The sequence below is a fragment of the Zeus faber genome (assembly GCF_960531495.2).
Source record: "Zeus faber genome assembly, chromosome: 16".
Classification (NCBI taxonomy): Eukaryota; Metazoa; Chordata; class Actinopteri; order Zeiformes; family Zeidae; genus Zeus; species Zeus faber.
Genome location: NC_137202.1, coordinates 25395254 through 25421208, shown reverse-complemented (window position 1 = coordinate 25421208; position 25955 = coordinate 25395254). Strand labels below are relative to the sequence as shown.

The 25955-nt window shown below is 42.2% G+C and overlaps 1 protein-coding gene across 2 annotated transcripts in view; it reads right to left on the bottom strand.

Annotated features, from left to right (window-relative positions):
* Positions 1–25629, bottom strand: part of tasp1 (taspase, threonine aspartase, 1) — a 36035-nt gene extending 10406 nt beyond the window's left edge. Inside the window, exons 1-11 of one of the 2 annotated variants that reach the window (XM_080016727.1) lie at positions 25561–25629; positions 22890–23069; positions 21632–21699; positions 20525–20593; positions 19796–19916; positions 18922–19006; positions 18278–18357; positions 17149–17255; positions 10517–10636; positions 10262–10340; positions 488–598 (exon numbers count right to left, since the gene is read on the bottom strand). In XM_080016727.1, coding sequence (XP_079872853.1) covers positions 488–598; positions 10262–10340; positions 10517–10636; positions 17149–17255; positions 18278–18357; positions 18922–19006; positions 19796–19916; positions 20525–20593; positions 21632–21699; positions 22890–23028 — 979 coding nt within the window. In that variant the 5' untranslated portion in view covers positions 23029–23069; positions 25561–25629. Of the gene's footprint in view, positions 1–487; positions 599–10261; positions 10341–10516; positions 10637–17148; positions 17256–18277; positions 18358–18921; positions 19007–19795; positions 19917–20524; positions 20594–21631; positions 21700–22889; positions 23070–25164; positions 25339–25560 lie in introns of those variants that run through there. The other variant, XM_080016726.1, reaches the window with a different exon arrangement.
* Positions 25630–25955: the final 326 nt, after the last annotated feature.

Sequence of the window (25955 nt, the reverse complement as noted above, 5' to 3'; positions counted from 1 at the left end):
AGCAGCAGAAAAGAAAAACAATAAGTTCAAAACAGCCTCTCCCAGAACCCTCCAAATGTCTGGTTATCCACGATGCCAGCGACTGACGGGGGTCTGAGTGAGCCTCAACGTGCCACAGGGCTCCACCAGTCTGTACCACCCCACCCCCCTGAATGTCCCAGCGGTCCACTTTCTAAGAGTTTAAACGCTAAACAACTGACCACTATCAAAAAAAAAAAAAGCTCATCTTCTCATGAGCTGTCAACAAGACACTCATGTCTACACTCCAAAAATATCTGTGGCTCTCAAAAGAAAATGTGTGGAGCGCTTTCTGTATGGTTTTAAAAGGCACGGAAACTCGGGTGATTTCTTATGATCTTTGTTTTGTCTTTGTTTTTTTTTCCAAATCATTGTGTGTGTGTGTGTGTGTGTGTGTGTGTGTGTGTGTGTGTGTGTGTGTGTGTGTGTGTGTTTGTAATAAAAAAGGTGCTCGTTTGAGATGACTCACTGATGAACTTGTTTTGCATAGCTTCCAACAGTGCCTGGTGGGCATCTTCAGACCGCATGGCAGCGGAGCACTCCCGCGCCAGCATGGTCCGGATCAGATGCTCCCCACATCCTGATGGCACGCACGCACGCACGCACGCACGCACGCACGCACACACACACACACACACACACACACACACACACACACACACACACACACACACACACACACACACACACACACACACACACACACACACACACACACACACACACACACACACAGTGAATGCAGAGGTAGCAATCGGACCTGTTGTATCGTGACCACATCTTGAAGTCGTTCTGCTTAATCAAATTTTTATGAGATAACTTTGTTTCATTACATTTGGATTATTATTTTGTCCTGAAACAATGCTTTGAAATTTGCACGTGTCAAAGGGAAAAAATTTTTGGAAAATTATTGGAAAAACATTTTGCCCATAATTCCAGCGATTTACAAAGGTACGGGAATATTTAAGGGATTCTTCGGATTGTTATTCACATACAGAAAAGTACAGTAACACTTGATAGGGTTTTTGGCTGATTTCAAACACAGTTTCGGAGCTCCAGTCATTTTTCTTTTTGAACCATGAAATTTCCAGGCAGACATGAAGAGCATGCCGCCTTTTTCAAGTGCCAGTCTCATTAATATTCATTTTGCATCCAGGTGAAGTGGCACCGTCGCTAAACTGACAATTTTTCCATCTAAATGTGACCCATGTAGACGTGTGACGGTGGCCCCTTTCCACCATAGATAATCAATGGCAAATATAAAATCAACTCATAAATTTCACTAATGTTTCCCACAATTAGGGCTAAAAACATTGTAGAATTCATGAAGAAATAATTTCAAGTAGCTTTCCAACCTTCCCGTTGGCCCAGTGAATACTGAGCTTAGAAGAGTAGTAAAGTCTGTGATGAGGTATTGACATGCTATACAGAAAGTGGAACCTAACTGGCTCACAACAGGAAGCAATGTTGCTGGAATGCTTGCATGCCACAAAAATCTGATTTGGGAACAAGCATGAAAGACTGCCCCCTTACAACTAGGCCACCGAGGCGGGACGTAAATATGTTCTCATCCATGATTGGTCTATTAACTGTTACTTGAGGTCGATGCAAACTGGAATTGTCATTAATAAATGGGCCGTGAGATAACATTGCGGACTAATGTTAAGTTAGCCAAGTTAAAGAAAAAATGATACGGAATGGACAAACGATGAAATTCAGCCTTCGCTGGCAGTGTGGGCAGACGAAGCGAATTCAAAACAGCTCACCTTCAGCTTCGCTTGGCAGTGGTGGCACCACTTCACATGTTATGCCCTATCTCGCTCTGCACAACAACAGAACAAGTGCCGCAAAAATCTCTGCAAATGTAAATCCAACCATTTACTCGTTAGGATAACAAACAAACAGCTGATAGCCGCATCCTGCTGCTATGGTGACACCAGGGCAACAAACGCAGCCCTGGTGGCTCTGTATACGATGGCAACACATTAGGAATCAACAAGGCTTCATTGGACTCAGACCTGCATGCCCTTCACGACACAGTTCTGTTTAGTGAAGATGAGGTAATAGAAACCCGCCACTGCCCCCCACCCCAATGCATTTTAGAAGGATTTCTAATTTACCTACTATGAAGGCAGCTTCCCACACATCAGAGTGGCTGAAGGACTCTAATCACTGCCTGCGGTTATCAAAGGCCCATTAACCATGTAATCCTATACGCCTATAATTATTGGTGCAATACATTGGCGCTCAAGAGCTGCAGAGCCAAGACGATATGAAGCTCATGTTTATCTGTAACCTTGGCAATTACCAAAATCAACTTTCTGCTTCCCAATCTACTGTTACAGTTACACAAGTTTAACAGTTCAGATTTGTTCCGTCATATGTGACAACATTATGATGTATTCAAATCTGTATGAACATTAAAAATCTGCAGGGTTCACCATATTTAAATTCTGAACCGGGCTACTGGAAAAGATGGTACTGATTGGGAATTCTAGGCACGGAAAAACCGCGTTCAATTTGCACTTGAAAGTCGAAATCAGAATTTGTCAGCATTGCCCTCCCATTTTAACTTGGTTCCCTTGTACGCAGATTGTTAGCAGGAGGAGGGCAGTGATAAACAGCTATGAAAAGACAACAAGCTTGGATTTAATCGCTGTTTGAAGAGACGCCTCAATTAAGTCAAAAGGTCCATACCGCAACCCAAACGAGTTGGAAGCATTTAAAGGGAAACGGTTGATCAAGGCCACAAAGGAACGCTGCTGCAATGCCAAAGAAAAATAAAAAGACAGAAAGTTAAGCAAAGGGAGGTAAATCGTTCTCATCAAAAGAGAAGGCAAGAATGTTATTGCTATGCTTCAATCTTTATGAATATTTCTCACCACAGATTTACCTGCACTTGCACATTGAAACAATTTCTGTAAATAGGGTTGTGTTCATTTTGTCTTGTGATAGTCTGTCTGCCTATAGCCCCTTACCCCCTCGCACTGAAAGCCGTAAAAACTACGGGCAATGTTCCGTATTGACGTTGTGTGGGAATGGGAGCCGGTTTCGATGTTCTGTAAAAGTCATTCCAGAAATTTCCCCACTTTCAGCTTAGTATCATTTCCTGGAAAAAGCCGGTACAGCTGTGAATAGAAGGAAGTGTGTGGGAATGGAAGCAGTAACATTGCCGTAAAGTAGGGGTGGAAACAAATCTAGATAACAAACAAATAGTGGGTTTTTACAGTGGGGTTTTTCTATTTATTTTGTACAAATATAAAAAACATATAAACTGTATATCTTTCGGGAATAAAAAGACATCCGGAATAATGGCGAGTCCAAGGAGAACCGTGGCACTCGGCTGCAGAGAAGAGAAACTGAAGCACGCCCAGTCCCTACAGAGAGAGGTCTTAATATTCTTAAATTGTATTATTTTTCTTTTTAAAAATGCCACTCAGGCCCTAGCCGTGTCTTTTACAGTTAGGGTGCGGTGCGGTGACATTGGGCACAACCACTTAACTTGCCCGCCAGCTGCACCACAGCGCAGAGCCGTGGGTAGCGAGTGGACAGGGAGAGGTAGAACAGATGGAGAGCATTCCTTCTCCGATTGCAGAGAGTGTAGGACAGGTTGACAATGAGACACCTCTCGCACGAGCACTACGTAATGTGTCTGAACAGTCATCTATGTGGGAACAGGCTCCATACGTAACATTTCCATAAAGGAGGTCAATGTGGGGATGACTACCTACTGCCTTTAGTAGATATTTTTTAACCAATAATCTCTTGGATTCCATGTGGGAAAGGGGCTTACAGTCTGTGTGATGTTGATTTGATGTTGAAATTCCACCAACCTTGGTCGTGTGGTTCTGAAAGTGGTAGTAATCAGTGAGAAGAAACAACCACAGGTCAGTCACACGGCGAGTGAAAGGCGGTGAATTTAATAAACCAGCAAAGCGAGTTGTGGTCAGTAGGCCAACAGTTAATATGGATTAATGTTCACAAAAAAGAACAGCGATCAATCGAAAGCAATCGACAGACATTTTTTATTATTATTGACTATTGTAATAAGTATGAACAAAGGCTGTGAGAAATTTATTGAACTATCAAGAAAACTATGAACAATAAAAAGGAAAAAAGATTACGTTGGCAGTCAAAAGAAATATCCCACCTCACCCTCTACAACGTTAACCGAAAAAAACAAAGCAGGTGGGTGAGCATTGCATAATAACTTACACCCGGAGAGGGTCTCCGGTCTTTCGGACCTTTAAACCATGAGTAAACCATGGTGCGTTTGACATTAAAATACATCTCTGACTTTTGCGGTATTCTTACGATACGATTTTGGATGGAACGGGAAGAGTGCGATGCTTTGGAAAAAGAAAAGAGGCCTGGGAGTTAAAACAAGGGCGTCTGGCAAAAGCAGCAGAGAAATCCCATAAAGCCGAGAGAATACAGCCTTGTTGTTTCAGTAAACAACAGTCAAGGCCTTGTAAAATGTCAGGTAACTACAACAAAACCCTATGCGGGTTTGGTTATCATGGCAACCACAAGCCTGGAGTAATATGGAGTTGTTTTTTTTTCCTTCTATCTTTTTTTTAACGAGAGCAATATATGGAATTGCCCAGGTAGCGTGCCTTTTGTATTGTCAAGATCCCTTAGCGCTTTTCCCAAGGAGAAAACATTCAACGCAACTCCACCGTCTGCGAAAAGCAGCACTCAAACCGGGCGTGGTGATGCATTGTCTTATTTTCCTCCTTTCTACTTATAAACAGGCTTTCTTTATGACATCTCTACAAGACTTGTGTATCAGCGTTTCCGTTTTCCGGTAAATGCCGGTTTTTGACCGGGAAAATCAGTTGAAGTCCGACATATTTAAATCTCAGAAAAAAATCCCCCCATGCACAGTTTGAGTTAGTGCTGAGTGGATCATTTTCGATAAAGAATTCCGCAGATCTGTTAAATCCCGCGCTCGGCAAGTTGCAACGGGAAGCCAATCAGTTTGGACGATCTAAAGCTGAACTGAAAGCCTCACCTCTGACAATTCACGTTTGTCGATGTAGAACTAAGCCCCGCCCCCTCCCTCATGGACAGGTTGTACTTGTAAACACAGAACACAAGGAGCGGAGACGGAGCGTCTAGAACTCTGAGGAGAAGCAGAAAGATGATGAAGCGTTGGGGCACATACATCCATAGTTCGGCATTTTTTTGGATATTTAAGTTCGGGCCCAAAGCAGACGGTAAATATTCGTTGTCTAAAATATTTCGAGGGGACATCCCAACCAAGACGGACAGCACCACAAATTTTATTACATATTTAGACCTACTCGTCATATTTATTTTCTTTTTGATTTGATCAAAATTTGATTTTAGTGAAATGTTAATGAGAGAAGAAAGAAGAAGAAAGAAAGAGTCTTTATTAGTCACGCAACACACCACACTACAACACATGCTTGTACACACACACACACGCACAAGCCTTGATGGTGGCTGGTGAAATGGATTCTCTGCTTTTGACCCATCCTGGCTTGTCCTTCCTCCGGGGGCACAGCCAGGAGCAGTGGGCAGCATACGTGGACGCGCCCGGGGACCAGGTGATAATTGTCCATTGCTGGTCAGACAATGATGGGTGCACGTTTTTGGTGGGGGGTCCTTACTGACGTGAGGTGGAGGAAACCCCATGTGAGCACGGGGAGAACATGCAAACTCCACACAGAAAGGCTCCTATTTGGGAGATAACCCGCAGGAGCACGGTGCCAACAGCACCCCAGGCGGGAATCGAACCCAGGGCCTTCTTGCTGTGAGGCAGCAGTGCAATGCACTGCACCACCGTGCCACACGCAGCTGCACTTGTTACTTATTGTTCATGAAGGGAACTTATTTGATTTCAAGTAGCAATATTCGTATTTTATTTATTTTTAAAACGGTGTTTACTGAACTGGGTTAGCTGTGTTAACAAAACATATTATACATCTACATGCCTTGATGATGTCATTCTCTATATAGCCTGCTTATCAATTGTTTTTAAGCTCAGGTAACACAGGTAACATTTGACCGGAATCTCTCCCATTTGTCCAGGAGATTGTAATCTCCCAGGACACGTGCACCGGCACCATTTTTTTCTAAGAGAAACTCTGTTGTGTAGGTAGTATATGTGATAGGATTCTGCAGGATTTTAATGTTTGTCAATCACTTTTATCTAGTTATTTTTGCTGTGTGTATCGGTGACTACCACTAATATCCTCCAATTTATCATTATTAACTTACTTTTATTTTGATTTTTTCATTACTTACTAAGTTAACCAAACCAAGTTACCAACTAACTACGTAGGTGTAGCCCTTTATATTGAGCAAGGGCCATTACTAGTCTGACATCCATTATTTCATTGTCGTGTCTATTTCTGTTTCCAACTGTGAACTTGTTGCCGTTACCACTAAAGGCCTGTATCTCAACTCAATCAATTGGACAATGGAAAAAAAATGACTTTAAGTGCTGGACAGGCACGCAGAGCACAAAAACATCACCAAAAGGAGACGGCCCCTGCAACCCAAAAGCACTCGTATTAATAACAATTACAAAAGCCTCCTCGTCTGATTCAGCCCTAGAGGGCCATTCACATTGAAATGCACCGCTATGGAGCAACGCATTTAACTCCATCCGGTGTTCATTTCGCATTAATCCAGACGTTTTTTGGCCACAGTTTCCCATGGAAAAGTTGAAAATAGCTCCAACTTTTGAGGCGCCACAGCACAGATCAGCTGCCTTTACTAAAGCCAAATATGAAAGTAGAAGAATTCGGATGGAAGGCGGTTGTTTACTTCGGTCGCCCAGCAACTGAAGATGCATACTGGACTATTGTTTTTTTGCATTTGACACCTGCTCTGACTTCAGAGCAGCGGGACAGAGCGTTTTCTCTGTGAACGGCCCCTTAAGGCAAGAAGAAGCACAAACATCCAAAATCTAAACACTGTAATACAAACTCAAAAGTCCCAGCGTGTGACGAGCAATGTGAGCAACAGGAAGCACTGTCGACTTGTGAACCAGGCTCACGTCCGCCACAGCAAACAGAAGGCCGGGCTTGTAGGTAAACACATAAAAACAAAATAAAGACCCGCATAAGCCACATATTACAATGCGGTGGGGGCTGAATCGGGGGAGAGTGGTGGGCGTAAATGGGAAAAGGGCGACACATGCACAGAGGGAGGACTGGGCTCCCCGTGTCAGAACCAAAAAATGATTGTTATTTTGTTCCTTTTGATGGGTATGCCTTTCAAGTTAGGAAATTAAAAACAGGTGTCGTACTGGAACACACAATATGCTCCCCATCCCCACGAGGAAAGTTTTCAATTTTGACTCACATGAAAGGCATGCCCGCGATATAAGAAGACAGAGGAGGTCAAAAACTACACAAGAACAAACAACCAGGCCTGACTTCAGGAGAAAGCGTCGGATCTAAAGCAATCTTAACAGCTGTATTTGGCGCTCTCCACAGATCTCTATAGCAAGCTGAGGAGTAATGCAACAACATGCCCTCCCCCGCCCGCGGCTACTCTAATGAAGGCCTTATTAAAATGTTCCTGTCATTTATAACTGTTCATGGCAAAACCTCTTTGAATGCTTTACCACTGAGAAACTTAGCGCCTCGGCTGCAGCTTCTCGCCGCGCTTCAGTGAAGTCCAACGCGGCAAATGTTTAAGCCTTAAAAAAAAATGTTTTATCTCCTTTTCCAAAACACTAAAAACGTCACTCACATTATGGTCAAGCGCCTCTGTTTTGAATGACAGTAATATCACACTTTATCACCACTTTTTTGCAATGGCCACAGTTAATCCCAAGCAAAACGTTGCGGGAGGAAACAGCGCAACTTCCTGTTTCTAGCCTTTTACGTTGTCTGATTTGCAGAAATGCAATAGTTAAGAAAACTTTGAGAAACCTAAAATGTGCACAACTGTGACAATTGACAAAGAATGCTCTCTGCTGGCAACCTCCTGGAGCCAACGTTACCACTTGTATTTACCTTGACAATTGTAAAAAGTTTTAATAAAATTTGATATTACGGTTCAATTCAACGTTTTCTTTTTAAGGCTTTAACATTGTACTGCATTTAAGCACATTGGGAAGCTGCAGTGAGCTATGAACTGTTATAAATGATGGGACCAACATTTTAATAGGGCCTGGGTCGAAAAAAAATGGTGAACCTCACTTTCAAACATAAAGCAACAAGTTTCCCCTTCTACACAAACCGTGTCACTTCCTTTCAAATCCCCCAATGATCATGGTTAGAAAAACAACAGCTTCGCCATCTGATCAAGGCTTCGCTGCATTTTGTGGTATGTTCACCCGCTTTTCCTATTGGGTGTCAGCGATGGACGGCGCTTCCGACTCTGAAATTGTTAGTTTACCAAAGTGTCCCAAATTCAGGACTCCTCTGCTCGTCGGAGATCAGGTCACCTCCTCGGCACTGACATCCTTTTGGCCGCCCATTCACATCAAAAGATTTAATGTCGCCCAGAAGCTACGTACACACTATCGTCCACTCGTCTTCCAGGAAAACATGGCGTCTTTCAGAGACATATTCACACATACAATACCACACAAAGCATGAATGGTGCGGTAGCTTTCGGCTCTGAGGGAACCGTGTTCTTTTTCTCCGTGAAATGACCAGGGGTGATACATCTATAAGTCGTATAAATATGTTCAGCAGGACTCGCCGTCGCTCGGTTGAAAACGGGTAGTCCGGTCTTAAAAGGGAAGGATGTCTTTGTTCATGTGACAGTCTGAATTAGTTTAAAACCTCCAACTCCCACCGCTGCAGGGCTGCCTCCACGAGGAACGAGAGGCAAGGCAGAAAATCTGATTTGTCTTCAAAGTAACATACAGTCTATACATGTGGACGCACACATTTTCCACGCTCGTCAAAGGACAGTGATTTTTTTTTTTTTTTTGCTCTTTGCTTTTTTTACTCGGACTTGAAAACGTATAGAAACCATCTATTTGTTCTTTTTTTTTAACCGCACAAAAACTCTGGAAAAGTTATTCGGGAATAATCCAATCGACTTGATGATAATTGCAGTTTTGTTTTCATACAATAGCCATAAATGCGGTGTATAGTTCACAGTTTTATTGTGTGCCGGCTAATACCACTTCTCAGATTCCCATAACAACAATGACAATCCTGACCACATCCTGTATGGCTATGACTGAACAGAATCTCAACGCCTCTTTGGAAGTTGTTCATATTGTATTGCAGAATGAAAGCCATTGTACAGTAAAGCCCTGTTTAAATAGTTGACCGGTCACTGTGAGAGATTCTTTTGTGTCATTCCGAGGTAGGCGGTACCAAGGGCTAGGTACTAGGTAGCATGGCAACTACAAACCATAAAACACAAATTATTCATTACCCCGTCTACTTCTACCTCACGACTCATTTTGACAGGACAAAATAGGATAATCTGACAAGGCTAGATTAATGTGTCCGCTATTTTCAACTCTCCAACAGGCTGCCGCTTCAAAGGTCAGCGGAGCCAAAGTTGCCTTGCCAGCGCCCGATGCCACAATTTTGCCTGTGACCGTTCACTACGATGAAACCGAATGCAAAGACTCCATAAGGACTTCACTTCGCCACTGGATGTGGATCCACTGATTGCAGCGGTTTAATTGAAAATCGAAACTGACATCTGACAGGAGGTCTGACTGTGAAGTCGCTTTCTTTTTGGCCGGCTACGGGGACGTGACCGAATCACGTGGCTCTCCGCCAGCCTCGCTATCGCGCCCAAAGCAGGTGTCCCGTGTCAAACGTCACCGCAAGTGTAATGAGCTTCGCAGCGCACCTGGCATGCAGCTGACTAACAAAAAGGGAGCGCGGCCCCGATGACTCAATCGGGGCGCAGGAAGTGACTGATGAGACTCGCACTGCGGGGAACGGTTGGAGGGTCACTGGAAAGTATTATCAGTCTTTTTGAAGCTCGACTCACGGAGGCCAAACAAGAGGCCCGCGTCAAATATCTGTTTCTGATTCATGTCATGTCTGAGACTCACGGGCTGGCGGAGGACATTTATTGTGAGTGCGGTGGAAAAAAACCAACTTCATTCAAACACACAATGTCAGGCGCGCGCACACACACACACACACACACACACACACACACACACACACACACACACACACACACACACAGACACACACACACACACACACACACACACACACACACACACACACACACACACACACACACACACGTAGAGGATTTCATAGTATACCTGAGGTACTCACGGCTGTTGAGTATGGGTTCATATTACATGCATTTTCAGCCCAGCATCCACATCCATAATGAGCAGCCTGGAAACAGAAAATCGGAATCAGAATCAGAATCAGAAATACTTTAATAACCCCAGGGGGTTATTACTTTGCTTAAAATTACTTAAAATTGCCTTGCATTACTTAAAATGCAAGGCTATCAGGCGGGAATTAAACTGGTGAAGTTGCTGGTCAGCGGTAGCAGAGGGTATAGATACCTGGCCAACCCTGCCGGGGTGTTTCATGGCTAGGCCGCCGCTGGACACTGCCGCGGCCACATTCCCGTCCTGGTCCACCACAATGGCGCCCACTGTGTCCAGACACTCTGAGCCGTTTTCCTACATTGGAACGAGACAGGGGCCCCAACATAAAACAGGAGTCATCTGAAGTGGTGAATATAATGACCAAATAACTAGCATCTCTCTCTCTCTCTCTCTCTCTCTCTCTCAGAGGGTTGCTACTAGTTTTCTAGGGTGGGTTATAAAATGCTCTTGGTTCTTTAAATATATTAGCTTTGAGAGACTGCAGAGGGAAAAGCAGAGGCTGACTTTTAACATAAGAGTGGAAGCAGAGCTTTTCTTTGACACGAGACATTTCCAACAATTTCAACAGTGTACTGTGTGAGAAATCAGTACAGAAGTGCTGGTTATATTGAGTGAACCAAAATTTAAATGCAATTGTAAGTAAACACCAAAATGGTCTTAAAGCACACGATTCCAGGGACTGAATATCTCAAATTGGACTGGAAAAATGGCCAACGTCGCAGCTGTAGTATATTGTTTTCACACCAAAGTTAGCGGGTTTACCCGGGTTTTTTTACCGCCACCAATCCGCCAAAAAAGGCAATTGACACCTTCCCATATTTCTGGTGCGTCACGTTCTACGCCACAAACACGTCGGAAAAGGGCCGTTTCATGTTCCAGTGTGATTGGGGACAAAACTGTAGACAACCAACCACAGATTAGGGACCGGAAGGGAGTGTGGGGGTTCTCCGCTCTGCTCCCCACGGTGCGATCCCCACACTCACAACATTTCACAGTCCCCCATGCGGGAAAACGTCAATAACTTGTGATTTTGGATTCTAAATAAGATATGAAATTATGGAATGATATTCCTGTCTATTTATACGCCATCGTCTGGAACGTCAACGCGCGTTGCATCACGCAGGTACAGGGGCCAAAATGAGCGGGTCGATGCAGGTGTCCTGTTCACATTAGACCCGGGTTTTTCCCTTTTCCCACTGGTCACAAATGCCAAATGTTAGCGGGTGTTACCGGGTTTTTTTCCCCCACTATCTCGCCTCCAACTAGTTCAGAACGCAGCAGCTAGGCTTCTAACCGGTTCCAATAGACGACATCAATCCTGGCTTCTGTCCTTGGGCTCCCTGTTCGGTTCAGAATATCGATTTTAAGATTTCGCCGATCACTTTTAAAGCACGTCTGGGTCTGACTCCAAGCTACATAACAGAGATGTTGACCCCAAATGAGCCAGTGCACAGCCTCAGACCCTCAGGCGGATGGGGCCCCTCTGGCTGTTCCAAAGTCTAGACTTAAAACTAAAGGTTTGGAAAGACCTGCCTGAGGAGATAGGGCTGGCTGAATCCGTGACTTTTTTTAAATCACTTCTCAAAACCCATTTTTATAGATCTGCTTTCATGACGTTGCCCCCTTTATTAACTTTTTTTTTCATATTTTTTTTATTATCTCTTCATATGCTTTTTCAATTTAATGAATGAATTTAATTCCTGGTTATTAATGTTCCTTTTCCTTTTAAAATTCATGATCTGAGCACTCTGCTCTTATTTCATCTGTCAAAGCACTTTGTAAACTGTGTTTTTAAAGGTGCTTTATAAATAAAGCTATTATTATAAAGAAAAAAAAATTGCTCAATTTCCTCTGACTCGGGGCTGGAAACCTGCCAGCCCTGCATTTAGCATCATCCATCCCAGCTCTCTGGAAGGCACACACTACAGCCTACAGGAACCACTTCCCTCAAATTAGGCCACTTTCGCTTTAGAGAGGGAGCATTGACTGTTACTAAGTTAGCTAAGCCTGTTTACCGTTTAGTGGGCATGGACGTGAAGTGGAGAAAGCATTTCAAAGTTATTTACTGTTTGACTAAATTAGTATAAGGTGCCGGTATCATATTTATTACACAGGGATAGGAATACAATTATGTGGGCTGTTGTTATTTTTCCCGCCCGAACTGAGAATCAAGTTTCACCAGTTATTGTATGTACAGTATTTATCAATATAATATATATTTTATTTTTTATGACGACTAAATCAAATGCTTAATCAAAAACAAAAACAGATGCATTTATCCCAATCAAACAAGAAAAAGAGAAAGTGTTGATTTTACCGCTTGGCAAAAAAGGTGATACAACAAAGAACATTCTGAAAGAACATTTAAACCAGAGCAGCTGTAATAAACCTTTTTTCATGAAGCTGAACCATTAACTCAAAAGTGTAGTCATTTGTTTTTTAATGCACTGGCAACCGTGGACTCTTATACTGAGTAATGAAAAAAATATATATGGATAAAATATATCAAAAAGTTATGATATGCAGATCTTGGACAAGAGACACACACTGACACCAGTGACGTTGATTACAAACCAACAAGGTAGGTGAAGGACCAGTGTGTAAAATTCAGTCGCACCAAGCAGAACAGACTTGGCAGAAATGGAATATAAAATTCATAAGCATGTTTTAACTAGTTTTTAATGCCCTGAAAATAAGAACTGTGTTTTTGTAACCTTAGAATGAGCCCTTTATATCTACATAGGGAGCGGACCCCCTTCCATGGAGGCCGCCATGTTTCACCGCCATGTTTCTACAGTAGCCCAGAACGGGCAAATGCTATATCCGGTCTTTGACTCTGCAAACGGATAGTAAAATATGTATCCCGCCAACGCCATCTCGCTATCAAACTAAAGGCCACGGATATAGGAGCTTTCTAGCATTGCTTTGCAAATGTAAGCTTGTGGCCACCGTAGCTTCTCCTACGTCGTTGGAAGGGGAGGGGTGAGGGGGGCGTGTGTGTGTGTGTGTGCGCGTGTGTGTTGGGGGGGGGGGGGGGCAGTTTGTTGCAATCTGCAACCTCACCACTAGATGCGGCTAAATTCTACACACTGCCACTTTAACAATCTCTGGTCTATTTACGAGACGCACGTGTTGTTGTAATGAGTCAAAATACCGTCGACCACAATTTCCAACGAGACACCTCTCAGGGCCAAGATTTGCTCAGCCTTCTGCCCCCTCCCCCACATAGAAACACGCTCGTTAGTCATCCAACACCAGCACGGAAGCACTGTCTGCATGTCCTTTATCACCCCAGGGAAAAATCTTAACAGCCAATATTATAATACAAGCAACCTTCATCTTTTGTCCCGCTGTGATCTCCTTCCACTTCTCTCTTTTCTTTTTTTGTTTTTATTTTAACGCCAGCAGGAGTTCCCTTTGTGCCCGCTAAAACATTTATTTCCTCTGTTGAAGTTGTGTCGTGTCCCTCCACAACATTGTTCTTTTACTTCATGAATCACTCATCGATCAATAATATTTCCAATTCGGCCTCACAGAGTGGAGCTTTTTTTCTCTCCCTGGGCTGTTTGAGGGATCCACGATGTACAAACTCCCCCTTTCAATGGCAAGCTCTGCTGCTCTACACCACGTTCCAAATTATTATGCAAATTGGATTGAAGTCTTATAAACATTAAATTTTTTGTTTTTCAATTCAACTCATGGATGGTGTTGTGTCTCAGGGCTCATTGGATCACTGAAATCAATCTCAGACACCTGTGATAATTAGTTTGCCAGGTGAGCCCAATTCAAGGAAAACTACTTAAGAAGGACGTTCCACATTATTAAGCAGCCACAGGTTTCAAGCAACATGGGAAAGATAAAGGATTTCTCTGCTGCCAAAAAGCCTCAAATAGTGCAATGCCTTGGACAAGGTATGAAAACATTTGATATTTCACGAAAACTTAAGCGTGATCATCGTACTGTGAAGAGATTTGTGGCTGATTCAGAGCACAGACGGGTTGGTGCAGATAAAGGCAGAATGAGGACGGTTTCTGCCAGACAAATTCATAGGATTAAGAGAGCAGCTGCTAAAATGCCGTTACAAAGCAGCAAACAGGTATTTGAAGCTGCTGGTGCCTCTGGAGTCCCACCAACCTCAAGGTGTAGGATCCTCCAGAGGCTTGCAGTTGTGCATAAAGCTACTATTGGGCCCCCCCTAAGCAACGCTCACAAGCAGAAACGGTTGCAGTGGCCCCAGAAATACATGAAGACTCATTTTCAAACAGACTTGTTTGACCTGGATGGTGCGGATGGATGGAGTAGTGGATGGTTGGTGGATGGCCACCATGTCCCAACAAGGCTGCTACGTCAGCAAGGAGGTGGCGGAGTCATGTTTTGGGCCGGAATCATGGGGAGACAGCTGGTAGGCCCCTTTAGGGCCCCTGAAGGTGTGAAAATGACCTCTGCAAAGTATATAGAGTTTGTGACTGAGCACTTTCTTCCATGGTACAAAAAGAAGAACCGTGCATTCCGTAGCAAAACCATCTTCATGCCTGACAATGCACCATCTCATGCTGCAAAGAATACCTCTGTGTGATTGGCTGCTATGGGCATAGAAGGAGAGAAAGTCATGGTGTGGCCTCCATCCTCCCCTGACCTCAACCCTATTGAGAACCTTTGGAGCATCCTAAAGCAAAAGATCTATGAGGGTGGGAGGCAGTTGGCATCAAAACAGCAGCTCTGGGAGGCTGTTCTGACGTCCTGCAAAGAAATTCAAGCAGAAACTCTCCAAAAACTCACAAGTTCAATGGAAGCAAGAATTGTGAAGGTGATATCAAAGAAGGCTCCTATGTTCACATGGAACTTGGCCTGTTAAGATGTTTTTTATTGAAATAGCTTTTGATATCAGTAAATATGACCTGCTAATGCTACACATTCAACAAATGACCATTTTCACTTCTTTAAAACCTATAAAATGTTTTGAAACTCTGTCGTGCATAATCATTTGAAACAGTGCATTTTGAGTTTTTTATTTAAAAAAAAATACTGTTATCTTTGCGAGGTTTGTTCAATAACATTCGAATTATACCCTAACGGCTGATGACTTGAAAATTATACTGACTGTCATTTGCATCGACTATTTAAGAAAATAAGAGAAAAATATCATTTGCATAATAATTTGGAACGCGGTGTAGTTCCTAGAAGGCCATCCAAATCCCTGGTTGCATTAGAAGTCGCTGTCTTAGTAAACCTCGCGTTCATTTTGTGCAGATTACAGATTGAATGAGAGCAACTTTTATGATACCGTAGCTGAACTACTTTATCTTTTTTGTATAATAATAAACAACAACAACAACAACATGAAACCCGGTAACAAAGTGTTACATAAAGACAATATTGCTAAAACTATTACTGGCATAAAGGCGATAACCTCAATCCCCCGTCCAAAATAATGTAATTAAAATGGTATTTTATGACACATAAAAAATGGATTCATTTGAATATCTTTAAAAAGCTGGACCAATAATTTCATAGATACTAACCAAAATAAAAACAACATGGCTTTCATTATATTTATATTTAGAGTTTATTTTATATGTAGTTTTCATATGTCTAAATGATCAAGCTTCTACAAGAGCCAGAGCTTTTTCGGTCTCAAATTCCCGCTTTGAGACAAATGTTTTTGTTTCGTTTTTTTTTTTTATCTTGGAAGAGAGAGCTTACCGCTTATTACCTAATGGCTGCTATTGTGCACCTAATTAGACACCCTTGCTGGGAAGCATATAGGAGGAACCACATTTTGCACACACAGATGACCACTTTTATCACAAGTCTACCACACAATGTAGGTTACTATTTATCCAATTGCTAATTTCACAATAAAGGCACTAAAAACCTTGATTGAAGAGAACACATTACAGTGTGTTTGTGTGTGTGTGTGTGCGTGTGTGTGTGTGTGTGTGTGTGTGTGTGTGTGTGTGTGTGTGTGTGTGTGTGTGTGTGTGTGTGTGCGTGCGTGCGTGTGTGTGTGTGTCTTTGTGTGTGTAATTGAGGTCTCCACACCAGTGGGGATCCACAGGTCGTAATTATCCCACAGTTTCCACCGAAAAAGAAACCAGAAGACCTGGATTAGAGGACGATGCAGATGTGAAGCCTTTTATCACCGTTGTAATAATGTCAAGACAAATGCCCGGACTGTTCCGGATTTAGATCTAATTAAACGTGCCAAATGGATAGTGTGGCAGCAGTGGCGGTGGCGGTGGTGCTGGTGGGTTGGAATTACGGTGGGCGAGGGGTGAGAAAGCTGCGCCTCGACTCCACCGAAAACCCCATCAAACACTTGACTTCCTGCAGATTTTTGAAGGGAACTTCCAGTATTATTACGTTTTTGGCATTGTCCCACTGTTTGTTTTTTTGTATTTTTCTATGGCTCTCCTGGTTGCAAATATTGATTTTACGGTTACTATCATATTTTTGACAAGCACCAAAAGTGTAAAATTTCAAACGCTTGTTTCCCCACAGATGTTCTGTCTCTTTGCCACCGAGGAACTGCAGCCTTTTGACCATGGACCTATTGAGGGAAATCTTCCACCTCCAAACTTCTTTTTCAGGGGAGATTTTACTCTTTGATATCATGCTACTGCTAGCGCTAGAAGCATTATTGAGAAGTTGGATTCATTCATGACTGCCATTGTTTTGCCAATGTAAGTTTCTATGTAATTTACATATCCGATATGGATTCCCTGCCATGATTGGTTGCAGGATTGCCATTTTACCTCCCTTCACAGTACATTTACTGTGTGTGTGCATCAATATCTTATGCTCACATTTTCACTTGATTGTCTTCGTTTCTTTATTGGATTCTGCCCGGCGTCCATTTTCTCTGCCAGCTCCATCTTGCGCTTGTTCCGCTTGTAAGCCGATACGCTGAATTCTGTGCGTGAAAAATGTGAACAAACAGGCCTTAAGATGCTTTAACAAACCCCAGGGGGAATGGAGGTGGTGGTGTAACGTTCAAATCACATTAGAGATGATTCACTAACGCTGCCTTGCCCTGGCCTGTGAGTGTCTGGGACTGAGAACTGAAAGGTTTCGCCAGGGCCCAAATATTTAATAGCAAGGCAATAAGGGTGCATACTAACAATGTGACAATTAATTATGAAGAAAAATACAAATAACACTGCTCTTGTTTTTACATTTGAAATCCAAAAGTATAAGTAATTGACCCCAGATAAGTACAGATGGCAGCAGGTTTGCCTTGCACTCTAAGCAGACACAGTACTGCGTCACATCTTGAAAACAAAGATTCAACAAGTGACAACAATAACAGTTAGCTAGCTGTCTCCTCGGCTCCTCCGTCCTGCTATCCAGCAAATACTTAACATTCAAAAAGATAAACAAATATCAATGCAGGTCACTGTGATAAAAAAAAAAAAGCCACAAAATAACATAAATACAGATACAATAGCAGTGGGGAGTAAACATATGCAGATCCGTGCAATTCTTTGTGCACGGCGCGTAGCTGCTTCGTAATCCTTTCCTTTCTATTATTTTCCAGTCTTTTGTTTATATTACAGATACGTCCAAATACTTGGATTACCAAAGCAAATATTTCCAGTTGGTGTGAACACGTCTGACACGGACAATCTCCGGTCGTGTGCTCCATGTGTGAAAGGGCAACTCCGGACAATGTCCCGACCAGATGTCCAGAGTTCATGTGTGAAAGCAGCTTAGGATTTTCATATGCAAATCAGACTTCCCTGGTTACTCATTTCTTGTGAGTTGGTCAGAAATGCATCTCTGTTTATCTATAAACAGCATCATGATGTTATGTGCTTCACAAGGGCGCTCACTAAAGTGATCAAGATTCAACCTCTTCAATCTTGAATCAAAGATAAACAAAAATGCATTTCTGACATGAGGGTCATATTTTATGAAGTACGACGAAGTACTTACTCGTTGCCATCTTCTCTGAGGGGCACAGCGGTATCCCATGGCTTACAGCCCAGTCGTGCGCTCCACGCCCAACTAAAAAGCTAAAAGAAGATTGACCAAAACAAAATTAGCGTGACAATTTGAAGTGATACGGTACTTTATTAGAGTTGACTGTATATGTTTCTTCCATATATAAGTCCATATATTGTCACTTACTTTAATCGGTAGCTCCCGACCTCCACGGCTTTCACACATCAAGTCGCCAAAAATATACTTCTGTCTAATATGTATGATACAGCTCAAAACAGCACACACAAGCAGCGCGATAAGGGGTATGAGCTATCCATAAAGGAGTATGGCTCCAGGTGTGTTGTTGAGACCGTAAACAAAGCAACTCTCTTAGCTACAGAAGCTATGACATTGTTCAAGTGAGAAATATTAGTTATACGTGATTGATTCTCAGTTCATGAAAGCGATGGAGGTCAGAGACGAGTGAGAGACGAGGACAAACATTCTCCACTCAGCAACCATAGACGCTGACGAGAAAAGCGAGTAGCAGCATATGGACTTGTCACACATACAGTCAAATGTTTCGATAAAACATTTTTTCAAACAACGACTTGAATGCAACAATATTGAAATCAATAGAGGATAAAGTTATTCACCATGGGGGTATTCTGCCAGCCGATAGTTTCCCTTTCTGAGCTTCACTCAGTAGGCGGTTTGCAACCAAGACGGGATTCTTTATACCTAATGGAAATGAGAGAATCGTCGGATCTTTCCCTGCCAAAGATTGGGCACAGACGCGTGAGACTGCAAAAGCAGAAGGGCTCCATAAACCTCCTGGCTTGTTTAGAAAAGCTTTTATTACACTTCGGAAACGTCGAAGTTACTGAAACACATTCGAACCCGTGTCTGTCAGGAAACCTATGATTAAGGTGATGAGGTCATGGAAGTATCTTTCGCTTGGCTGTGTGGGACTTCTGTGTTCGCTTTGCTCCGTTCCACTTGCGTGAAATGATTTGGGGTTTGGGTTTTTTTTTTTTAAACGCTGTCGTTAGAACAACTGCACCTGTGCGAAGGCACGGGCTGTCAAGTACGCCTCTCCAATCCAGGCCAAGAAACGTTCATTCACCGTGTACTACTTTTATGGCTCACTGTTACATCATGCACGCACAGAAACAAAAACAATGTGTTGTCTTTTTGACTAAATGTCAAGCAACCAGCCCCCTCCTCAAACGCTCACCCCCCCAGGGCCTTTTTGTACGGGATAAATTACGGCTTTTGACGCCAGGGCTACACACCACAACCTTTGGAAGCAAACTGTATTATTACTAACAAAGAAATACTGTCCTGCTTGTCTTTTAATGCACATATTGCTGTTTTTCTCTTCTTTGACCTGATGCTGAGGGAAGCAAGTATTTTGCGGGCAGCTTTATTTTCGCAGCCAATGGGGTTATTACAATATCATGCCACAGTGATACGGTGATAGCATTTAGTGAGTACATCAACATCAACATCAAGTCCACGGTGACTCACCGCTTATAGCACCTACGGCTCCGTAGCGCAGAGTCTTCCCATCCATGATGCTGGCGTCACACTCAATCTCCCCCGACAAGTTCAAGTTGGAGCCCATCCCCGCATTTGTGAAAGGAGAATCCTGGGCAGAGGGTTCAATCGTGACAGAACATGAACCAGACGACTGCCAACTCGGGTGCCAATAGTAACTCAGCGAGGTACAATTCCACCATTGTCAACAATTTAGATAACACAAATGATAAGGATGAATATTAAATTAATGTGTCCTCACAGCTGTAAATAAAACAAATATGCCTCCAATCTCAAACACACACACTTTTTTTTTTACAATTATTTTGATATTTTATTTATTTTAATATATATATATATATATATATATATATAAAATTAAATCATTGGACAGCAGCTTTCCTCTATCAGTGTTTCCAATATTTGTGAACCACGCTATGAGTGAAACTTCCATAAACAAGCATCAATTCATGCGACTTGCCACAGACAGAAAACTGTCTCTTGTACTGATGATACACACTTTAAGGCCTGGAGTACTACATATTCATGGTTATTTATGTATCACATTTTCATGTAGTGTCTACTCAAAACTTTGGTCTTACTCCGCCACGGGGATAAAAGGTAAAAACGACTGCACCACGGTCAAAAGAGCAAGTGTTCAGTAATAACATTCTGAAAGACGCACAACATATAACCAAAAGCTTTTCGTGAGAGGCCGACCTCAAGCTCAACCAGTGCCGCAGAAACCGCCTCCACTGCGAGGGCGCCGGCCTTGAGTCTTTCCACAGCCTGAGGAAAGAAAAAAAAAAAAAAAAACAACAGTAACTGCTTTATGTAACTGCATTATGCATGAAGACTGCACACACTGTACCCTAGTTCAAACTTATGGACAACCAAACAAGTTTCCCACAGAAAATGGTCCCTGCTCGACACATTCTGCAAACAGGAAGTTCTACATCTTGTTACCGGACATTGGGTAAGGGCTCAGAGCGTGTCGGGGGGCCTTCGATGCAGCTGGGGCGAGAGACCCAGCATTATCAACACATAACTCACATACCCTGGACTTCTCCACGACACGATGCTCAGGTCCGCCTTCAGCTCAGACCAAGATGCAACTACTGATTGTTGTTTGAGTTGTGGTAAGGCTTTTGTTTTTTTTAATTGAGAAGAAAAGAAGAATAATATATACTGGATTGGTAGAAATTATGTGTATTCTAATACACAATTTTGTGGCTTTTTAGATGCTCATTTTGCATTGTTGTGTCATAAAATAACAACTGCACACGGCAATATGAAAAATGATGTGGTGAAATACATATGCAATGACATTAATCCCTATGAGCATACGATTATTTTGTGCATTAAAGACCCGGATATTAATTGGGTGTCAAGGAATGAAAACACGAAGTATAATAATCGGTTTGTTTTTGGCTTTTATTAAAGGGAAAATTCCAGGCATCAAGTGTTTCGCAGCAGCAAAAAATCCTTTTGAATTTGCGGTTTGACTTAAAAGACCAAATAGAAGTTTTATTTTCTGAGGAAGCTTAAAAAGCAAACATGCAAACATTCCAAACATGCAAACATTTTAAAACATGTTTAAAATGAGTATAGCCCCACACGCACACACGCGCGTACACACACACACACACACACACACACACACACACACACACACACACACACACACACACACACACACACACACACACACACACACACACACACACACACACACACACACACACTTTGTATTGCTAAGTTTTGATGTTTGTTGGAATTTTCACACTCATGCTGCATACTGTGGAAAGGATAGTGTTTCAAACGTACTCGTTGGCAGGCTCGTTTGCAGACATGCTTATACTCCTTGGCTTTGGATTCAGAATGGTATCCCGCTCCTGGAAGCAAACATTATGGAAAGAGAATTAAAAACCAAAAACACCATTTCCAAAACAAAAAGTTCAGCCTTCAAGTCTTCAAGTAACGCTGGACCTGATTAACGCTGCCTGAATGCAATTATTTCAGCTGTGATCATTTGGAAAAAGGAATGTCAGATTCCACAATCACCAGACATGACAAAAGTGAAGGGGATTTTGATCATATGGTTGAATTTTCTCAACAAGTAGAATACTAATTTCCGTCAGTTGGATGCAGGCAAATTAACTATAAACCCAAACACGGCATATCAGGAAAATAAACTTAGGAAATAGGAGCTTGGCCGTCCAGACCTTACTGTTATTAGCTAGTGTTTTTGTGTTTATTAAGACCATATTTTTTGCTTTACAGAGTGAAGCAATGATGACAGAGTGACAGCAACAATGACCCATTTCGACCATGGAATATTGTTGATTTTGATTATATATTTTTTTGATTATGGCAAAACAATTGTTTTCATTGAAGTTATCATTTATGTCAATTTTTAGGTTTGACATCAATATATTGCTCTTCCGGTGTGTTTTAAATCACACTGGCTTATACTGTAACAGCCAACATAAAAGAGTTTGGGACAAGAGTTCTCACGTGTCCCATGTTAAGTATATGGTAGTTGTACTGAATAGAAAAACTACAGTGGGGAAAATCATTCACGCTGCATCCAAATTAGTAGTTAGATTTCAGGATTTTTCTGGGGACTTCATGGTTGCAACGTACCACCTAACAAGAGAGTGCAGATTACACGGTAGTTAGTAAAATTTAGTCAATCTCTTAAATTGCACGCACATTTATCACATTAATAGATAAATCACATTCAAAGACTATTATCTAGTGTCCCCCGAGGTTCAGAAAATATTCAATTACCAAACTGCATGATTCAATTCTATCAATAAAAAAAATCTGAGTCAACACTGTCAAGGGTTAATTACGTTATGGCACAGCGGGAGAAACAGCTTGTTTTTAAATGTATTCTTCAAATCGACAGGCCTTTCATGTCATGCATGCTTGTGTGGGAGATTTTTCTGAATTGTTGTACTGTATTTTTAATGCTTGGTAATGAAACACTAAATTACTTAATTAAAATTTTAAAACAAAAAAGTAAATAAAAAACATAGGCAACTATGCAGAACAGATGTGGCAATATGCTTGAACTTACCTGCGTGAACTAACACAAATCCACCGACAACTTTTGGCTTTTCATTGTCGCGTGACATGGATTCATGCTGATGAGACCAGGGATTTGTGAGAGCAGAAGAGGGTTGCTTCTCTTCAGCATGTTGGATTAGATCCTCCATAACCCCTGCATAACTTGACAAGCACCATGGCCTATTGGACCCTGAGGAAAGATGACACACTTATTACAGGATTCATTCTGGTATTTTTATATATATATATATATAGTTTATATATTGTAAATTTTAACTTTTTTTACATTTTTACTACATCTATGCACCGAACACCAAGACAAATTCCTTGTTTGTGTAAACTTACTTGGCAATAAAGACTATTCTGATTCTTTTATATATATATATATATATATACATATATACATACATACATGCACACATGCACGCACGCACGCACGAACACACACACACACACACACACACACACATCAGCCACAACATTAAAACTCCTGACAGGTGTAGTGAATAACATTGATCATCTTGTTCAAATGGCACCTGTCAAGGGGTGGGATATATTAGGCAGCAAATGAACAGTCAGTTGTTGAAGAAAACTGTAAAGCGTAAGGATCTGAGCCACTTTGACAAGGACCAAATTGTGATGGCTAGATGACTGGGTCAGAGCATCTCTAAAACAACAGGTCTTGTGGGGTGTTCCGAGTATGCAGTGGTTAGTACCTACAAAAAGTGGTAGATAAGGAAGGACAACTGGTGAAGAGCTACAGAAGCTCTTCTGTAAATTGGAGAAACCATTAATGCTGCTATGATAGAAAGGTGTCAGAACACACAGTGCATCACAGCTTGCTGTGTATGGGGCTGCGTAGCCGCAGACCGGTCAGAGTGCCCATGCTGACCCCTGCCCACCGCTGAAGGCGCCTAAAATGGTGAGCGTCAGAACTGGAGCAAGGGGCAATGGAAAAAGGTGGCCTAGCTGGGTGCGTTGTTGACATTGGGAAGAGATGGCACCAGGATGCACTGTGGGAAGAAGGCAAGCCAGCGGTGGAAAACCTTGGGTCCTGGCATTAATGTGGATGTTATTTTGACACGTACCACCTACCTAAACATTGTTAGGCGGGTCAGAGCTGTTTTGGTGGCACGAGGGAGACCTACATAATATCGGGCAGGTGGTTTTAATGTTGTGACTGATCGCTGTATATACAGTATCTATACATCTATTATTAATCTCATGGTCATCTACAATTATGAGTCATTGTTGCCCCATGCTGGATTAAAATTACATTTCCCTGGCGTCCTTTATGTCGTAAAAGTGATTCTGGAAAAATGTTATTACGTTACGATTTGAATAACAAAACCAAGGGGAGTAGCACAGGTTTTCAATGATCACATTTTTTTTTCAAGGACTTTCCAAGCACTTCAGCATAAAGGGGGCTATTTTTAAGGTATTCCGGTACTTAAAAGCCGGAGGACGAATCCAAGCACTTCAGGGACCATGAGGACCCGGTACAAACCCTGTGTGTGTGTGTGTGTATGTATATATATATATGTGTATGTGTGTATATATATATATATATATATATATATATATATATATATATATATATATATATATATATATATATATATATACACACACACACACACACACACACACAGTATATATGACATATTTGATATAATAGAGCTTTTAGTCAACGTTTTCGATGGGCAGCCGTCTAAAATTGCAATCTAAGACCTATCGGATCCACTCGCTTCAGGAGGATTCTGAAGCGAGTGATGTGATGATATTCTTTTATGAATTTATGCTTTTGAAAACATGTTGATACCGTGACAAATGCACTACTGTCAGAATTAGATATAATGTAATAGCATAATATAATATACTGGACCTCATTGCTCTGCTCACATTACAGCCAGGGCCATATGATGCATCTAAATCTTCCATCCCAATCTGTTTATTAGACCAAGTACATTTTAATAAACAAGGAACGTGTGTCGTTAGTCTAAGTGGGGGTAAGGAGAACAAAAACAAACAACGTGTAAGTGAAAAGGCTGTGGCGGGGGCTCAGTGGCAGTGTGGCTGTGGCTATAAACACAAACATAGATGGGATATTCTGCACAGAATGATACGCGAAATGACTACGACGTTGTGCCCGAATCATTGCAATGTTATTAATACATGGGTGCAACGTCTACACTACAGGTTATTACAATGCAGTAAGTCTCAAACGATTACTAAACGGCCTTGATTATTGTTGTTGTTGTTATTATACTAGTAGGCAACTTTACCTGCGTTGCACATTGGAGTCAAAACTCCCGTGACACACACCAAACTTTAACTCGTATTAGAAAGGTTAGAAAACGACCACTAACCCACTAAATACTAAACCGGGGAGGAACCCCACGGTAAACGGCAGGTGAGGGCAGTGCTGCTAAACGGTAAAAACACGGACATTTAACAAGTTTTCGTAAGTTCTTCGCGAAAGACGCTGCAAGTTGCTGTTTCCGTTAGCCCGTTAGCCCGTTAGCCTGTTAGCCGTGTAGCTAACCCGCTCCTCGGGCCCCGCAGCGCAGCCGCTCTGCGACACGCCGCGCATCGGACGCGCCCCTCGGACGCGTGGCGCGGGGGCCAGGGGTCGGCGTCGGGGCGAGACCAACTTTTTCGGATTCGTTTCACTTTCTCACCTGTCTGCGGGAACCATTAGCGCTTTAGCTCGGTGTGTTCAAAGTGCTTCCGGGTCAAGCCACGCGTTGCTAGGGAAGTGAGCGCGTCCCAAAACATGGCCCCACGTGCTCAAACTTGAGCCAGTGTTGTTATTATTATTATTTTTTATTAATAATGATGATAATAATAATAATAATGTTGTTGTTGTTGTTGTTGTTGTTATTATTAAGTGAAGGAGCCCTGTTGTTTTTGTTTATGAAATACTGACGTCAGTGTTTATAAGGGGCGGTACCAACATGCCGTCGTCCAAGTTTGATCCAGATCGGTCCATTATGGTGGAATAAGTTCGTGGAAAAACTGTGTTTTTATCCTCGCCACAATGCGCACAAATGAGGGCTCGCACAGGTCACATGAC